Below are 19,213 nucleotides of genomic sequence, written 5' to 3'. Positions count from 1 at the left end.
AGATGTTTCTGTTGCACACTTGACCCAAAAAGGTAAGGTAAGGGAGCTAGAAACTTGCCTGCTAATAGATTAGCAAAAAAAAAAGTGTTTTGTCAGAGAGATTGCAGCAAGGAAATCAGATTGGGGGGGGGGACCAGGATTATCATGGACTGGACAGGCGAGTCACCCAAATCTTGCCGAAGCCAACTCTTAAGATAGAGAGAGGTTTGGAAAACAGGGTTTTTTTAAAGAAACAAGAATGCAAAGGTGAAAACGGAGGTTGGAAAGCAGAAAGCTGTGAGGAAGAAAGGACTGCGAGGAATCTGAGAAGGGGCCCAATTAAAGCTATTATCCAGATCCCCACAGCCAACACCCCTCCTTTCCAGGGAAAAACTGCTTCGTTCTCTTCCTAGTGCCAGAATCCCTTTGTCTTTATATGGTTCTCATTTGCCTTCCCCCCTGCCCCCTCCTCCCTTTCTCCTGCTGCTTGAGCAGAGGATCCCCCTTCCCTAGAAATTTCAACTGGGAGGCACAAGGAAAGGGGGGTTAATTCTTAATGGGCCAGAGTCTCCCACCAAACCTGTCCCCTTCTTGCTCCCACATAACACTAGCAAGTCCAACCGTTCAGGCAGCCTCCCCCTACACTACCCCTTAGTAAGCGTATGTCAGGCTCTCAAGGACTGCACTGAAAATTGGCAGCAGTGGCAACTACATTCCACAGAAGGCACCCCCCACACACACCCCGCCCCACTGCCACTCCATTCTAGCCTTTGCATCAAGGAGCTGCCGAGCCAGAACCTCTGAATATTCCTGCTCCAACAGGTAACCTGAAACTCAGATGCTGGAAATATGTAAAAGCCGTCAGTGAATGCTGCAAATTCAGACGTGAAATACGATCCAAGCAGGGAGGAGGGCCCAGCTCTTGTTGCACCTTAAGATTTACCTTTATTTTTGTGACAAGCCCTGAATCGGAGAACGTTCCCCAATCCCCCAGGGGGAGACCTAAGGTCTCCTTACTAAAGTCTAAAGCAGAGCATGGCCAGGAAACAGCCCCCCTTCCTCCGTCTGAAGGCAAAACAATGCCTTTGGCTACCATAAGAGACATATAAAGTTGCAAATGGGTCTTGGCAAGTTCAAAGCTGCCTGGCTTCATTTCCCCCCTTTTTTTCCTTGTGCATTCTTGATGGAGAAACACACTGAGCATATACAACGTTAGCATGCACTTGGCTGACCTTTTTCTTTCCGTTTTTTAAAAACTGTGCACAAAAGTGCATGACTGCACATTCAAAAACATGCTTGCGCATACTGCTTGGAATGAATACCCATTGCCAAGTTGATTCCAAGGATCACACGCACAGGCGACATAGGTCACATGCACAAACCGCACCATCCTCAACTCCCAGTTAGAGAGTGCGAGATTTCTTTTTGGTTTTTTAAAGCAAGCACATTTCCTATTCTTAAGCTTTGCTTCAGTTAGCCAGAACCTGTCCTTGTTAACTCAAAGCATGATGGAGGATGGTGGGGCTTATTTGCATATAAATATGCAGTTTCAGGTAGGTAGCCATGTTGGTCTGTAGTAGAACAGCAGGATTCGAGCCCAGTGGCACCTTAATGCAATCTTGTTGGTCTCTGTGCCACCAGACTCAAGTCCTGCTATAAATATGCACAGGAGTAGAGATGGGCACGAACCAGGGAAAAAACAAACCAGGCAGTTCGTGGTTCACTGCATTTCTCACGAACCTGCCCTGGTTTGCGAAGTTTGTTTGGTTTGTGAAAATGGCACTTCTAGGTCAGCAAATCATCACTTCTGGGTCATCAGAACGTCACATCTGGGTCAGCAGAAGGTCACTTCCAGGCCAACAGAAGGTCTGCAGAAAGCCCATCTCCCACTGCCCAGGAAACTGATTGATCAGCGCCAGGCTGTTGCAATGACAAACTGAAAAACAAACCAAACAAACCAGCCTAAAGTTTGTGGCAGTCCGTCAGAAATGGGCTCTGCTGGTTCGCGAACCACGAACCGGCCCAGTTCGTGCCGAACTTTGGCTCATATTTCGGTTTGTGCCCATCTCTACCCAGGAGGACTGCAACCTTAAATCACTTCTTCTCCCCAATTCCCCCACCCCGAAATCCATCCTACATCCACCCTCTTTCCATTTACCAGCACCAAATGCTCCTCCCGCAACCCCCTGCAGTTATTCTGATCTAGAGCTTGCCAATTTTTTTTTACTGGCTCCTACTGTGCTTCTCACAGCAGGAATGAGCCAGTAATAAGCATTTGCTCTGTTTTGTCAAAAGTTCCACTTGCTGATTTCTATAGACCAATCTTCCATAAAAGGAAGAGGAGCAAGCCAAGCCTCTTTCTTGGTCAGCTGGCAACCCGATCTGGAACTCCCCATTGCTTTTGAGACCCTGATCTGTATTTCCTTGGCCCTGATGCTCATTCCGAGCAACTGTGTGGAAACCTTTTTGCCTCTCCAGCATCACAGTATGAGGTTTCATAGCTCTGCCCCTCCCTCATCCCCTTTTCTGGGGTGTGAGAGAGTTGAGAACTCCTGCCTCCCCCCACCTTTTCCACTTCTTCCAGAAAGGGGCTCATTTACCTGATGACAATACAGTTCTTGGAGTAGAGAAGTCTCTCTGCACAGCTGAAGAAACGGGAAAGGGAATAAGCAGGAAATGGTGGACTTTTTGCAAGAAAGATGCAAGGAGGAGGATAACGACAAGCAACTGGCTGTTGTTGTGCAGTTCACTGTGTGAGGGAGAAGGAGCACATGATGAACGTACTGCCTTCCCAGCGCACAGCCCCGTGTGTGAAGCTGGACAGCTGGCTACATGAGAGCTGGCAGTGGAAGCTGAAACAAACCCCTGCATCCATCTCTTGCTCTGTGTGTGTAATCACAACACTCTGGAAGCAGAAGCTGAAAGGGCAGAGACAATCAAAGGAAGCTAAATTGTACTGTTTTGGCTGCTGTAGAGCCCCAGCTCAAGGCCCTCAAGCTGACTTTGGGTCCCAGGAATTTGGACCCCACAGTCCCCCTTCTCTCGGCAGCCCTACCCACTGGTACTTTTGTCCGGTCTGCATACGTGGCTGACTTCCCACTGATCCCATGAAAAGGATACTGATCTTTTTTTCAACAAGCATGGTTATGTGCCAGCTTTAATGGAGCATAGGAGGCCGCCACAGGAACATGAGAACAAGAGATAAGTAAAGCAAAATTAAGGGTCCAGTGACTTTTGGGGTACAAGAAAAACACTAGCAGGAGTCCAAAGCTGAACAATTTGTTTGCCATTAGGTGCCCAAAGCCAATCCACTCAGAATAAGGCTGCACATGGCTTAGAAGCAACAGACTGACCCTCTGCCACTATGCACTGAGTGATCAAGCAAACCGAGCTGGAGTCCTGCACACACAACACTGAGCATTTTCTCCGTGTAGCTATTCTGCACCGCTCCAACAAAGATGACACTCCAACACCGGGAACGAGTTGCCATCAGAACTGCAGCCATACGCAGCATTCACAGAAAGGAAATCCCTTTGTTCTCTAAACATTATTAATCCCTTCAAATGAAGCTGCCTTATAGCAAGAGACAGACCTTTGGTCAACCAAGGTCCACTCCATACTGTCTATTCTGACTGTCAGTGGCTCTCCAGGGCTCCGGCCCAAAGGTTTTTCACATCAACGACTACTGCCTGATATCCTTTTAACTGGAGATGCCATGGACTGATTCCAAGACCTTCTGCAAGCAAAGGAGATGCTCTACCAATGGATCACAGCCCCTCTCCTTCCTGTTAGGGTGAATTCCACAGAATCCATGGCATATATACTAGAGAGGTAGCCTCTAGGCCATAGAAAAGATACTCATCTCTGACAGGTGCCCGCTAAACCCTTTCTTCAAAAGCATGCAGGCCAGGAAAGAGGTTCTGCAGCCTATTAACACCCCCCCCCCCCACTTTCACAAAGAGCCCCACTTGAGCCTCCTATCGCCACGCCCAGGCCAAGGGGGGTTCTGGGAGGCCCCACGTGTCGTTCTGTATGCGAAGCTTAAGGCACCCCAGGTGTGCAAATGTCAAATCGCGGTCCTAACAGGCAGAAAGCAAATTTCAGCCACCTTGGGAAATATGGAACAACTTCAGAGCACGAGCTCTGCAAATAGCAAGCAGCAGTTTGGAAGTGGGGGAGAGGCCAGGGAAGCTTTGGCAGATACCCCTACTCTTAATCTTCCTTGCAAGCCTACGGAGAAGGGTATTTGCTCAGGAACTCACCGGAGGAGAAGGAAAAGGGTAGAGGGTTAAGTAAGAAAACTGGGAGTTGCAAAATGCCGGCTTCAGGGCTGAATCGCACACTGTCTTCCTACATGAAAGAGAAACAGGAACTCTTCAACAGCATGTCTCTCCATGCTGATACAGGCCTATATGGAACCTATCACATACCCCATACCACTGTAATCCTTTTTTTTAAAAAAAAAGATTTTGATTTATTAACCTAATTCTGTGGTTATTATGAACATGGTGCAAATGCTTTTCACATGGGCAATATTTTCTCAAGACATGCTTCAGACTGCAACGCTCTTCCAACCCCCACCTACAGCAATTCACGTTCACTACTGCACGGTTTTATTTATTTAGAACTTTATATACCCTGCCTTTCTCCCAACACAGTCAAGGTGGTCAATGATACAACACCAAAATAATAACCTATGACATTAATAGAAAAGGCAAGTTAAAGGAGGCCATTAAAACAGGTCATTAAAACAGTTTAGACGCCGCAGCCTAGTCAAGCAACCCCCATAACCTCCTTTAAATTAATTCTGTCTTTACAGTTTTGCTGAAAAGACCAAAAGATGGGTGCATGCCTCACCCCTTCCAAAAAGCAGTTCCCACAGCAGCACCAGTTGCAGCCTGGGCCGTAACAGAGTACATTTTAGAGAGATGGGGGAGTGCTAGGAGACCCTACTGTGAGCAGCGTAATTGCTTCTCTGGTTCCTTTCTGGAGAAACGATCCTTCAAATATATGATCTCCAGTTACAAACACTGTTAAAGGCAAGTGCCAACACCTAAAAGTGGACGTGGAAACAAACAGGCAGCCAGCAAAGAGACATACTATGCTGTCCCGATGGGCACAGCCTGGTAACAAACGGGCTGCTGTGTCCATTCATCCATCGCAGCATGCATTTTGTGTGCCAAACTTCAAAAATTCTCCAAGGCTTCCTACTCTGACTTATATTCTTGCAGATCATGTTCGTTCAATTGTGGCTCAGGCACGAGAACTTCCCTGTAGATTGTGCCCTATGGGTTTGAGCTGCCTGCCTCCAGCCCTGCTGCTGTTAATGGCATCCAACCTGCCCCATTACCCCTAAAGACGGCCGTACCTTCTTGACTCACCGTTAACAATACAACCTTTGTGTTGACTGTAGATGGATAACTCACAGGGAAGCTGTACCAAGGATCCTAGATTCTCGGGGCATTTCAATCAGCACAAACAATCACAATCCAACAAGAGTCATGACTCATTTGTGGGTAACACTCATGATGCCATGGGGGGAGACAAAGATGGGAACAGGCCTACCTGTGCCCTGCAGAAATTTCCATGACTGTATCCCACATTCTCGGGGCTCTTACAGTCACAGCAATTGATCCTTCCATCTTTGGTTCACCACGCATGTGGCTGAGGAGAGGCTGGTCACGTGGAGAAGCAAATAACTATAAACTGGCCTTGATGTGCAATTCTTCTTGTCGCCCATTCCTTTGGGAGTATGTGATTAGGGCCATATTTTAAAATCCGGTTAATAATGTGAAAGGCAGACTGTCTAACTACGCCTTACTCTGCCTAGCGATTTCGTACTCAGCCTTCTCACTAAATGCCTTACGGAGTTAAATAATTCGAGACAGCAGGCAGTATGAGGTATAAATTACAGAAAGCAGTGGAGTAAAGAGATTGTATGCTGAATAAATTAAAGCTTTCCGTTGTGAGGCCAGTAATGGGTGGGGAAGAAAAGAATTAGGAACAGGGGTGGCAAGGAGACAATTTGAGGCATTTGTGTGTCTTTAAGAGCCGATTTTCCGATTGTTTGTTAATTTGTAAATTCAGCTTTTTAAAAAATAGTATCACTCAAAACATTCTGATACAATTCAGCCCCTCAACCTAATAGACTTCCACCACTCGCGTGTCCTGGAAATAACCAGCTGAGGGTTCTTGTGCTGGCAAAAAACAGGGCTGGAACCCAGGCAGAAACAAGTAAAATCACCAGGCATCAAATGGGTCTACAAAGATTAGGTAAGAGCTGTGGTCGCCTGGTTTCAATCAGCAAAAACAAGCAGAGATTGAAGAGTTAGCCTCCCGCCACCTAAAAAAAAAATCTCCCCTCCCTGTGCAACCATGATCCAAAACAATCTTCCAGTCCAAATTCCATTATCTTTGTCACTGCAATTTTATAATTATAGCATAACAATACAAGCGATCTTTCTCTATATAAAACTTGAATGCCCGTGGTTTAAAAAACTACGATCTGTGCCATGCCATTTGAATCAAGGATCCAGAGGAGTTCGCTGTGTTAGTCTGTAGTTGCAAAATAGTAGAGTCCAGTAGCACTTTTAAGACTAACCAACTTTATTGCAGCATAAGCTTTCAAGCTTATCTGATGAAGAGAGCTGTGGTTCTCGAAAGCTTATGCTACAATAAAGTTGGTTAGTCTTAAAAGTGCTACTGGACTCTTTACTAATTTGAATCAGGGATGTCCAACAGTCCCACATCCAGTTCCAAGTGTACAATCCACGGGAGACATTCTGATATATCCTTCTGCACTGCGTCCATCCATTACAACAAGTCTCATGCAGAAGTGTGGGGAATAACAATCGGGATTTCCCATCTTAGGTACTAGAACATCTTGGGCCAGCTCTGACAATTTATTTCAGGTATCCAACAAAGGGAGCTTTGACTCACAAAAGCACATACCATGGGAATCTAGTTGGTCTTGAAAGTGCCAAATCTTGCCCCCCTCCCCAAATCTTACTCTCTGATCATTTGAAAGACCCATGCTTTTGTGGTTTTGTAAAATGGTAGACTTACAAGACCTCCAAAGAACAAGGATTCTGAGATTTTAAAAAAATTATTATTAGAACTGCCGCCTGGCCAAAGTGCTAAGGGAAGGGCAGACTGAAAATGTAAACAAGTCAACCAATGAAAGAAACACCTTCTTGTACTAACAACCTGAGTTTTTAAAAAGGTAAAAGGATAGATTCTGCCCTTCCCACGTCCGCATACATGCATATGGTAGAATGGAAATTCCAATTTGCATAATTGATTGTAATGAGCCAGGGAGTAGACAATGTTTTGAATTAACTAATTAATTAATTAGAAATAAAAATGTAAGATCTTGCCAGCTCGTCCCAGGGTTATAAACTGACACCTTAACAATGCAGCAAGAACTACTGAGAGGCAGATCCTCTTCCCAGACTCTCTCCCAATCCATACGGGACATATGGGAAATTCAAGCTTCCCTCTTCTTCAACAACTGCTTCTGTGGTCACAGAGTGCTGATCCACAATGGAAGCAACTCTCCTATGGACAACCTCATACCACTGAAGGAATCTACCTATATAAAGACAAGTGTCCTGAGTCTGACTGACTCATCATCAACGCCCAGCCCAAACCCCTAGACTTAGAAGCATGAAATTTGGGGAGAACATTCCTTTCATGATATAAACACCCACTAAGAAGGGATTTTAAGAAATTCACCCCTTAAAGGGGTAAAAAGGGGTAAAATGTGTTTTCCCAAAGGGATACAGCTTCCCTGCGTGTGTGGCTGGCAGGCCGCCCACTGCCAGCTCAGCCACTCTTCTCTGATTGGGCCAGCCTTTCAAGATCAGTTGCATATGCGGGCTGATTGGGGCTCACATTCCACACCTCATTCCACCCCCCCAAGACAAATGGAACACAGCGGTCATTTGCAGATGTGGCTTGATTGGTCCTCATCCCCCACATTCTAAACAATCTGCAGTTGCTACTGGGAGTCATTGAATGTGCCCTGAGGTAAAATGCACCTCCCAGTCTTCCCCTAAAAGTTACCAATTTTTAAAAAATGTTACATACCTGTAAGTATTCTAACTGGATTTAAAGTAGTTAAATACCATAGCAAAGCACGGTTATCAAGCTAGTATACCTATGAATGGCACCTGGGACATTATTAACTTAATGGAGAATAGGGGATATAAATATTTCAAATAAATAAAAAGACTGACGATTAGCATCAATGACATGATTCCTTCTAAGCCACCTCTTGCTCATAGAACAGGGTTGCCAGCCTCCAGTTGGTAGCTGGAGATCTCCCAGAATTACAACTGATCTTCAGACAACAAAGATCAGTTCCCCTGGAGAAAATGGCTGCTTTGAAGGATGAACACTATGGTATTATACCCCACTGAGGCCCCACCCCTCCTCAAACCCCACCCTCTCCAGGCTCCACCCCCAAAATATCCAGGAATTTCCCAACCTGGATCTGGCAACTCTATCACAGAAAAATCTTCACTTGCTTATGGGGTCATGATTTGAGCCTAGACTCTCAGCTTAACCCTATAAGAGCTTAACCAGGGATCTACAAATTCCCTTGCCCATGGCACAGATATCTCCCCTGAGTTCTCCGAGAACATCAAGAAGGAGAGAGAGCAGTCTGCCCCTCCAACGAACATTAAAGAAGCTGTGAAAGTTGCCCCTTCTACTTCTAGTTTTGGTAAAAAAAAAACTGTTAAAAATGGCACACACAAGAGAGTCGGGAAGGGGGGCATGGCAGAGTAGTGTCCAGTGGCAACTGACAAGGCATAAACCTGGCTAGGGATGAAGTCAAACTCTGAAAAACCCTGGACAACCCCCTCCTTCAGCTCATAGAACTCCAATCCCCATTACCATCACCAGAACTGAAAAAACCCACAGGGCCTAGCCATTATCCCTTGGCCTTTTTTCTGTCACATGTGCCCCTCTTTCCCCCACCCCCACCCCCGCACTAACCCACCCAATGCCCAGCAAAGCACTAAGCCAGCCAGGGTTACTGCAGAGGCCTCCGACAGGATAAAATGAGAAAAAGAGACGGCTACTGTTCAAATGGAAGGCTCTTATCACAGAGGTATCCTGCTATTTAGACAAGAAGTCGGATCTCATTGCTTCAATTCCTTTGAGAAACGAGGGAGTGGGAGGCAGACAGGGTTAGCCAAGGTAAGAATTCTTCCACCGTCGCTGTTCCTTTCAAATGTACTCAGCATCAGGGCTGGATAAAACCTTTGGATTTTTTTTTAAATGATGTATTTCCTCCCCCCAATGTCTTCTCAATGGCACTTCAGAATCAGCACAAGCAGCACAAACACTTCTGAACAAAGAAGCGGTGTGTGATGAGCTTTCCATATCTTTACTGTGGTACCCTAGAGGCAGAAAGCCTCTCCTAGTTTACACGTCTCCAGAGGTCAGCACCACTTAAACCAGAAAGGCTTACTTACCCTATACATACTCCACAACGAGAGGAGCCCCAAATCGAGTCTGCCCATTTTGTTGCTGACTGAAATAACTAATCCCAAGGGGGTCAGAATGAAGGCTGACCATATCTGAGAGCCAAGCTACAAGTGACGCCTTACACAGGTTGGACACTTGTCAGCTTACCTCAAGTTTTGATGGGAAATGTAGGCGTCCTGGTTTTACAGCTTGGCTCTCCATTACAGCTGCAAGACCAGGATGCCTACATTTCCCATCAAAACTTGAGGGAAGCTGACAAGTGTCCAACCTGTGTCAGGCATCACTTGTAGCTTGGCTCTCAGCCTAGGCTGTGCCTGTGAAGCAGTGGTGCAACCGCTTCCCCACAAACACAACTCACCTTAAACATACGGTTACCCTCCTTGCTTTTTGGCATAAGAAACTGGAGTGGCAAGATGCACGCTCATGGTGCCATCCTTTTACGTCTACTAAATGGGCTCAGAAGGGTGTAACTGACTGCTTTGTCAGTGAGGGAACCTCAGAACCTCTTCACTATATGGCTGAATATTTTCAAGCCACACTCCTGTAGTGCAAACCGGGTTGTGCACTTCTGTCCTCAGGCACTCATAGCATAGTAAAGATCCGCAATGTGGGGCCCATGCAGGCGCCACAAGTGTTTTCTCACACTGCTTGCTTCTCTTAGTGTGTGATACCTCTTATCCTTCTCAATGACCCTTCCTCTCTTCATCCTCCTTCGCCTCTCACACTCCCTCTTTTCCCACCCTTTTGTTTGTCACCTTCCACACACCATCCATTCCCTTTCTCCACTTACTTCATCACAAAAGCTTCAAAGCCACCAAAAAAGGGAAGGTGGGGAAAGACCCTCACTAGGGAAATGAACAGGCGCCTTGTGGCAACGTAAAAGCTAAAAAAAATAATATAACCTTCCATGGGCTACAGTCTACTTCTTCAGATGCCATGTGTGGACTCTCAATACGCAGATTTATTATGTAGGAGGGTTTTTTGGCAGGGGGTGGGGGGAACCAAACAGCAAACGGCAAGAGCCATAAATGCAGGAAGCATAAAATAAAATGTAATTACGTGAAATTCAAATCTAATCAAGAAAAATACAACGACCATTATGCTACCTTGTTAACGCATCTAATGGGTGTAAATTCTAGGTTTGGCTAAGATAATGGTACACTCTGTATTAAGATAAACTCAGACTACTGACTTCCCCTGGACTCTTCTGCCATTCCCATAAAGTTCTTCTACTAGTCCCCTGGACTCTTCTACCAGTTCCCAGTCCCATAAAGTCAAACGGATAGCAAGTGAATCTATCCGCCACAGTAAGCGAGGGCAATTTCCATGTTACTTAAAGAAGCTTTGAGTCTCTTTAAAAACTGAAAATTTCTAAACCTTCCTCAACCGTAACTTTAAAAAACCAAGCACTGGAGGGAGGTGATTGTAGATGGAGAGAACATCCAACACACACCCTCCAAATGTAAGCTCAAATTTATTTAAAGTATTTATTTAGTCCCTCGTTTTTCCTGACAGTTAGGACTCAAGATAGGTAACATTATTCTGTATAATTCAAAAATAACATAAAAATAAGTAAAAATAAGTAATTAAAAGCAGACAGTTAAACTAGAGCCCATTCAAGCTACCCCATATGTTCCTATAAACAGTTCTATTTTGTGCCTAGAGTTCCTAGGTCCCTATACCCTCCCAGTGGGAGAGGGACCTGATACTTAGCGGGAGCGTGTTCTTTGCGCATGCACAAGTTCTCCCGGTGCCAATGTGATACTGTCACTTCCAGGAGTGATGTCACCACGCTGGCTGCGGGAGCACTCCTGCGCTTTGCACAGGGCTGATTCTTTGAGAACTGGATCCAAATGAAGTGCGGAAGCAGGTGGCACAATGATGTCACTTCCAGAAGTGATGCCATCACATCCGCTGGGAGTGTGCGTGTTGTTCCCAGGGTGCCTGCCAGTGGCGGGCAATCTCTGTGTGGCCCCTTACCTCTGGAAGATTGCCCACCACCAGTAGGCACCTGGGATCCCTACTTATACCCTTACCAGAAGTCCCCAATGGGAGCAGCCTGCCTCACATTTTATGGGAGGCTGCTCCATAGCAGTGGGGCAATGATATATCTAAATGGAAGATTCGCAGTGCCCCAGAGAAACAGAAGGACTGAAGCGTTCCCTCCATGGCAGCCATTTTGTGGTGGTCCCCACTTCCCCCACATACTTCCAGAAGTGAACACAGGCTGAACGAGGTTGGGGTTCCATGCCTTAAGGCCTCACACTGCTGCTCCCAATGAATACATAAGAATAATTTTTAGGCACATTTCAGTTTGAAACATCTATAGGTGCTGCTATCACTCACTGCCTTTAATTCAAAGTTTGTCCATTGTTCCTGCATTTTCAAGGCAGACATCCAGTTTGTAATTCAGCGCTATTTCTAGCTGACTTAAACCTACCCACAGAAGTCCCACTGTCATATGAATACTACTTATCCTCTCTTGCCTTTACTCACTTTGATTCTGTATTAACTAATTTTATTACTAGGCATTTTTTGCATTCCAAGTCAAAATTATACCCCCTCTTCCGTGTTTTTAACAGCCTGCCGAGGTGAATTCAGAGGTCACCACCTCACTTTAAGCAGAACATAAAAGCACCCTGAAAGCTCAAACAGAAAAAAAAAATTGCCAAGACAGAGACCTTAGGCCTATAGTGAAATATTTTTAATTGCTCAAAATGTAATTCTTACATTTGTTGAGATACAGTATGAAATATTTAAAGAAAAATAAAGGCTTCCATTACATGAAGGAGGTGAGGAAGGAAAAAAAATTTTTAATATAGTAGAAGAATAGTACAGACAGTATTTTAAAAATTCAAAATCCCTCCCTCTCCTAGGGTAACCGCTGAAGTTACAGGGTTGGATCCCTTGTGACCACCGGGAAAAAAAGGTATGCAGACAATCATGGGATCTGCAGGTACAAAAGCCACGTAGAACAGGGAGGTTATAGTAAGGAAAAGAAATTATTAAGACTGAGCAGAAAAGCTGGTTGGAGCCAACCCATAAAACACAGTGGATAATAGAAGCACCAGGTATAATACATATCACGATCTCAAAAATAAACTATCCCTCAGCAATTAAAGAGCAATCAATGTTGCTGATAAACAATTTGGGTTTTTTTAGGAGAGAAGAAAGTATTTGGGGTTCCAAGAACAACCTGTATGAAATGCATGTATTTAAAAGTCAAAGTAGAGCAAAAATAAGTGGCCTTAAATTAAGGAAAAACTCCAGTTTAAGTGGACCGCCCCCGCCCCCCCTCCAAATCACAATTTCAGAATGCAGGTTTATTGGCCCAGCTTCTGAAACTCTGCATCCAGAGCTCACAGCCTTCATCTACAACATTTAAATTTCATCTTCCTTTCGATTAAGGCAACTCGTCCCAGTTCTTCTCTTTGTGGAAGCTTTATATATATATTTTTTATTTTAAGTGGAACACTCGCACCTCCTTTCCCAAAAGCAATTTAAACAAAAACTAAAGAGTTGGAAGGGTTTACAAGAAGAAATGAAGGAGGCCCAACAGCTGGCAAAAAAAATCATATTTGCCCACATTCTCTTAAGGAAGGCTCATTATGATTCATACAAGCTTGGTTCATACCTGGCTCCAGGCCTTGCATTTGCCTGATTCTTCCTCCCCTTACAGTCAATTCTGTTAGTTGCTTCCACTGCAGTGCAAGCCGCAATTTGCCATCACATTCAAACCAGGGTTGTAAAAACCAGGAAGGGGGGTGGGGAGTGAGGAGTTTATCAACACACCTTGTGCATGTGCAACACCAAACCATGGGGGGGGGCATGTTTTGTTTTCCTACAAGTAAAATAATCTAATAAGCTGTATATAGACACCAACAGCAAGGGAAAAAAGTAAATACATGCCTAGATAACTTATTTACTGTACATGAGAAAATACTCTAATCTTATACTTTCCACCAGTATCACTTTGTTCTAATGTAAGATAAACAGTTGCCGGCTCCGAATAAATAAACGTTGCACAGAATTTTTTCCATTCCATAAATGTTTGTGCATTGCACTCTTACCTATCATCACATTAGATCAACATTTTCTTGGTCAGGTATCTACTATCTGTAGCCAATTTTTGCCAGTAGTAGTCCTGCTACTACTACAAGTATTTTTAAAAGGTATTCATAAGTGTTTTTCACAACCTCCCATACCTGACAGAAAAAAAGAATCAACTCTAGATCAACAAGCGACTTTAGAATACCACTAGTTTACTTTACAAGTGTCATGCCAATTCCCACCCACCCCCACCCCATACACACAGACCATTCCTACCTATATATTAAAACAGAACAAAGCTTGGCACTGCTATTTGTTAAACCCTAGTTTGAGGGCACATCTAAACCACCCACATCCAACATTATCACGCTCTCCAGAGCATCTGCCATTAAAAATTCTAGTGACTGTGAAATCAAATTTATTTTTATTAGTAATTCAAACAATAAAAGAGCTAATCAATCACTATAAGTCAGCCTCACAACCAGTTTCTCATTCAGCAACATTTCTTTCCCTCACTCTCAAATAAATTACGTGGTATTTGCTCTTCTTCAACCCCCTCAAAATCAAACCTTGCCTTTTATTGTTTTTAAATAATAAACGGTCAGATTTCCACCGCCACTCAAAATACAGCAGTAGTCATAAAACAAAGATCAATGGATACCCAAACCCAAGCTTACATAAAAAGTATCCATAAATCCTTTAAAATAAATTGAAATGTCAGGAGACAAGGGGCAACTCTTTGGCCAGTAAAGTTGATCTCTCCCACCCCCACCCCCGCCACAACTTTATAGACATTTTGGGTTTGTTCCGACAATGTTAACACTGTGAAATATTAGCCGCGATGTTGCAGGCAGGACTCAGGAGTCACTTAAATCAAACAATGGAAAAGCAAATGCCCATTTACAAACACTGGGACGCCAGGGTTGTGAGAAGTGAGGGGAAAAACCACACATACACACACACACACACACACAAAAACCACACACCATAGAGCATTTCAGCAGAGTTGGATTCTTATCTGGCAATACATCCCCCTCCTTTCATCTTTTAATCTTCATAAGAAGATGATTCTGATAGAATCTGTTACAATATTCTCCTCTGTTGGACTGTATGTTCCTTTCTGAATTTACACACCTTCTTCCCCCAAGATCATCTCATTCATCTGTTTAATCTGACAGTTTGGATTGAAAGCACATACACACACACACACACTAAAGAACCACAAATATAGTAGCCTGTAGCTAGAAATTTTGAAATGGGTACAGAGGAGAATAGAGGGGGACTGTAAATCAATGCTGAACAACAACAACAAAAACCCCTTCTAAACAAATACAGTATACAATAGTAAACTAAATAACGCTAATAAAATTAACTGAATATTTAAAGGAACAAAAGCCTGAATCATTTGTCAATCATCCCAATGCCTCTACATTCACTGGAAATCAGAAGCACATATAGTGACGGGGCAAAATATATTCTGCATCTTATTTCCTTCCTTGGTTAATGCAGAGGACTAGAATATTCTGGTTTTATACCTAAGGGCCAAAACGGCATCCATAAATCCCACTTCCTGAACAACTTGGAAATAAGAATGTGCCTGCAAGTTTGTGCACCCATATGGACACTGGAGTAAAAAAAAATAATCACTTGTCAACAACTGAGAACACATCCATGAGCATGGGGGAGGGGGGGGGGCGGTTGCTCCCACTTAGCCATCAGAGTAGTACATGAGCAGGCAGCATGTAATTCACATGGATCCCTCTTGCATTCCCCGACACTTTCCTATGGCCAGTATCATTAGAATCTGGAGAATTACAGTTTATTTTTGCACCCGCCCCCCAAGTTTCCTGTTGCACAAACAGCATTTGAAAGTGAAAAATAACCAGGAACAAACAAGCAGAAGAGACAGAGAGAGAAAAGAATCCACCCCATTTCTCATTACAATTTTTATGATTCCTAAAGCCACGCTCACGTCACCGTTTTGCAATTCAAATCTTCTCCATTGGAGAAAACGCATAAATGACAACAACGCAAGGGCAAAATGCGCATCAACCAGGCTGGAGTGTTTTGGACACGTTTGGACAGTCGGCAGATTATCATTATGCAAATAATATGCAAACTAGCTGCATCGCTCCAAAGGACGAGATTCCTAGTGCGACTGGACAAGTGTCTCATTGCTGCCCTAACTGCTAACAATGCACCTAAAATTCAGTCCGTTTTCTTCACTTCGTTCCAAATACCTACCCCTTCCAAAATATTAAGACTTGGGATGAAGGAATTCCCTCCCCATATTAAAAAAAAAAGGTTTTATTTTCACTAACCCCAAGAGAGCCATCAGTTACAACTGCTTTAATATCAAATCGAGGTGGCCCTGCCAGATGAGAGACTGAAATTCCCAATAAATCATATAAAAGATTGTTTGAACACAAAAGGCAATTTGTTAAAACAGGATGGTTGCATTTTGGGGTAAACAGCAGAGCAAGAAAATAAAGCTTGAAAAGATGTGGACGTTCCTACCCTTCTACGTTCAAGTTGTGCCGCACGACAATCTAGAAAGGGCTGGTGAGAGAGACCCCTTTACATTATATTATAGGAGTCACAAAATGAATGGTTTCTCAATAAGGTCAGCATTCAAGCTCTGAAGGAGACCTTAAAGGCTCTGGAGGTTTGAATGCCGATGCTAGGTGCTTTGTCTACGTTACAAACTGCACAAACAAGATTTAACAAAGGCCTCCTTAGTCATCGCATAGATCGCTGGAATCAAATCATCTCATTTCACTCAGCTGTTCACACAACGAAGCATATTCACACAGAATTCTTAAAAGGCAAGGCGACAGGTTCAGATTTTCCCCCCTCTCCCCTCTCCCGAAAGCTGCCTCTCTCCTGTTCTCATAACTTTTCAATCCGACTTTGCAATCATATTTATTGTCACTTCCATTCATGTCATGCCCCTCACTTATATGATTGAGATATGAATTACCAACCGTTACAGCCCTCGTTGGGGGGAAAAATGAGAAAGGGAGGGAAGGAAAAGGTAGGTATTATGCAACACATTGCCACGGAAAGGCCACTCGAGGAGCGGGGGGGGGGGGGGGTAGAGACATAGGCCACTGTGTTTCCCCACTGGCTAAGCCCAGATTTCCCTCTTCCAAAAAGAACATTTGAAAATTGAAATAAGTTGTGGATGTCACCAGCTCCTCTACTCAGCGCATCTGCTGTTTAAGATCACCCTTGATTGATGACAGCTATTTTTTAATTGTTGCTTTTAAAATTTAAATACCCCCCTGAGACATTTTATAAGTGTATTAGTGCATGGCAGGAGGCCTGAAGAGTGAGAACACACCGAATTAGCATCCTTGTGTTATTAGCACCTTTGGAACAAAACACACACACACACCTCCCTTGATAGGACCCTAAAATAGCCAATAATTTAGCAGGCAGATCTTCCCCTACACAAGCATACATACATACACATCGCTGTATGTTTGCATAACGTTACCTGGGTGCAGTAACTGCCAAATGGATGTTTCACTTTATTTCCCACAAAAACACTTTTTTTTTACACCATGGCTTCCTCTGGCAGATACCCTTTTTAAAAAGGGTATTTTTTTTAAAGAACTCTTATTTCTGTATTTCTAAACTAGTATTTAAAACAGCGCTAGGCATACGGTGCATTTTTTAAAATCCCTCTACAGCACACAGGCAAGTTAGATTTCATTAATGCTGCTTAGATCCTTATACATTAGGAAAATATAATGCCGTACATATAACTCGATAGCTGCCTTTAAATATTATAGCAGAGTGAAGTTAAGATGTTTGAGAACCATAATGAACAGTGGCCAAGGAAGTCTAAAATAAACCCGATAGTTCTTCCCTACCTGTTTTCTCTTTGATTTCACACAAGACGTTAAAAAGTGCTGGCTTCATTCTGTGGCAGTTTAAAGCGTGTTTCCTGCAAAGAAACCAAATGGATTAAAATAGAGGATCCATAAAAGCCCAAGAGAACTTGGAGAGGGATGAAGAAGGGGGGGGGGATATTTAAGCCTCAATTTAATTATGCACAAACAAAAACCAGCTTATAACTTCATACAGAATATGATATCAGCCTGCTTTCACATATAACAACATAAACACCGCCAGTCTAAGAACTGTTTAGTAACAGCGTTTCGGCAGCATTCACGAACCAGGCTTGTTAGCTGAACTGTTAACGGGGTCACTTCGAGGAGTACGTATAAACCATTTAAAAAAAAACGGTAAGGATGATCAGCTTCAACCAGGCAGGGAACTCTCTCGCTCCTACCTTTCCTTTTCATTCATCCAGTGTTGTGTTTCACTGTGTAGAAGCCACTGGACTGGCAGTGTTTGAAAAGCCCTTCCATGTATGGAATTTCAGTCCCTATGTGAGAAATGTAGTGATGCGCTGCCAGAAGCGAGCGCATGTGTAAGGGGGGGGCATAATTATTCTTATGCTGTTATTACTCTGTTCGTTTATCTGCCTGTATTAAAATCCGAGCATGTTTCAAAACACACACATCACTGGAACATGATTTACAATCTGAAAAATTACCTCTCTGTTTTAGAATATAGGAAGGAGGCTAGATTTTGTATGGATCTTTTCATGTCCCTTGCTTTCTTACATATTCAAGAGAAGGGGTCACTGCTTGCTTATTAGAGCAATGGGTTTCATGTCACCGCAGGTGCCCACTCCGGGAAAGAAACAATCTAAGGTTCTTTATTATTTTTTTCAGATCAGTCATCTTGCGAAGATTTATTGGTTCAGTGCAAGAGGTCTACTACTCTCATCTGCTGAAAAAGATTCCACCTTGCTGTCCTTAGACGGCACCCCAAACGTGCTGCTTGCCTCACAGTGTCCCCAGATCCCCATTTGTGCTCGGAAATATTGCTTTGGCCAAGCACACGAACAAAAAAATATAAGAAAATTTAAAAGGCTGCAACTGTATCATCCCTTCAGGGATCCCTTATAACATATGTGGGAATCCCTTATAACATATGTGGGACTCAGTAGGCTAGGAAAAGATGAAACCACACACAAAACTGTTTTGCTGAGATGTTACCGCTGTACTTAAAAGTACTGTGGTAAAGTCAGTAACTGACTACAAAAGCATCCCTCAATTCTTACTGTTTTTCTACTAAACTACTATAGCCACTACATTTTTTCAAACCACACAAAACATAATGCCTGAAACTTTCAGCGACAGCACCTTCCCTACACTTGGCCTTTTAATGGCTTTGCTAAACAAGCATCTTCCGACAGAAATTTTACCTCTGGGTTTTCACTTGGCTGCCAGTGTTTTACGAACCTCGCATTTTCCAGCTCAGCCAAGGAGGCAAAACTTAGTTTAACCAGCTACTAAGGTAGTTAGTGGGATATGTAGTTTTTCCCTGACACAAACAGAGTCTAGAAATCTGCTCTAGCTGATGGAAGAAGCCCTTGTGGTAACCCACAAAATGTTAAAAGCTTCAACTAAAAAAAATTCTAAAAACACATTAGGGAAATATTGGACTACTTACTCTGTGTTGCCCATTCTCCTCTACAGAGTCAAAAGTTCACGTTTTTTAACTTGCATTCCGGATGTTGTCAGCTTATATATTATGCAGAACGCTGAGCCAGCTATCGGATTCTATTTACCAGCTATATATATATATGCTTTTTAAAAATAAAGAATAG

At 43.5% G+C, this 19,213-nt stretch overlaps 1 protein-coding gene across 3 annotated transcripts in view; it reads right to left on the bottom strand.

Annotated features, from left to right (window-relative positions):
• Positions 1-19,213, bottom strand: part of PBX1 (PBX homeobox 1) — a 261,356-nt gene that overhangs the window by 239,795 nt on the left and 2,348 nt on the right. For all 3 annotated transcript variants that reach the window (XM_054979857.1, XM_054979858.1, XM_054979859.1), the window contains exon 2: positions 17,403-17,476. In XM_054979857.1, the coding sequence (XP_054835832.1) occupies positions 17,403-17,476 (74 nt within the window). The remainder of the gene's footprint in view (positions 1-17,402; positions 17,477-19,213) is intronic.

This window comes from Eublepharis macularius, chromosome 5 (genome assembly GCF_028583425.1).
Source record: "Eublepharis macularius isolate TG4126 chromosome 5, MPM_Emac_v1.0, whole genome shotgun sequence".
Taxonomy (NCBI): domain Eukaryota; kingdom Metazoa; phylum Chordata; class Lepidosauria; order Squamata; family Eublepharidae; genus Eublepharis; species Eublepharis macularius.
The sequence above is the reverse complement of the archived record's forward strand: the minus strand, read 5'-3'. Positions and strand labels throughout refer to the sequence as shown.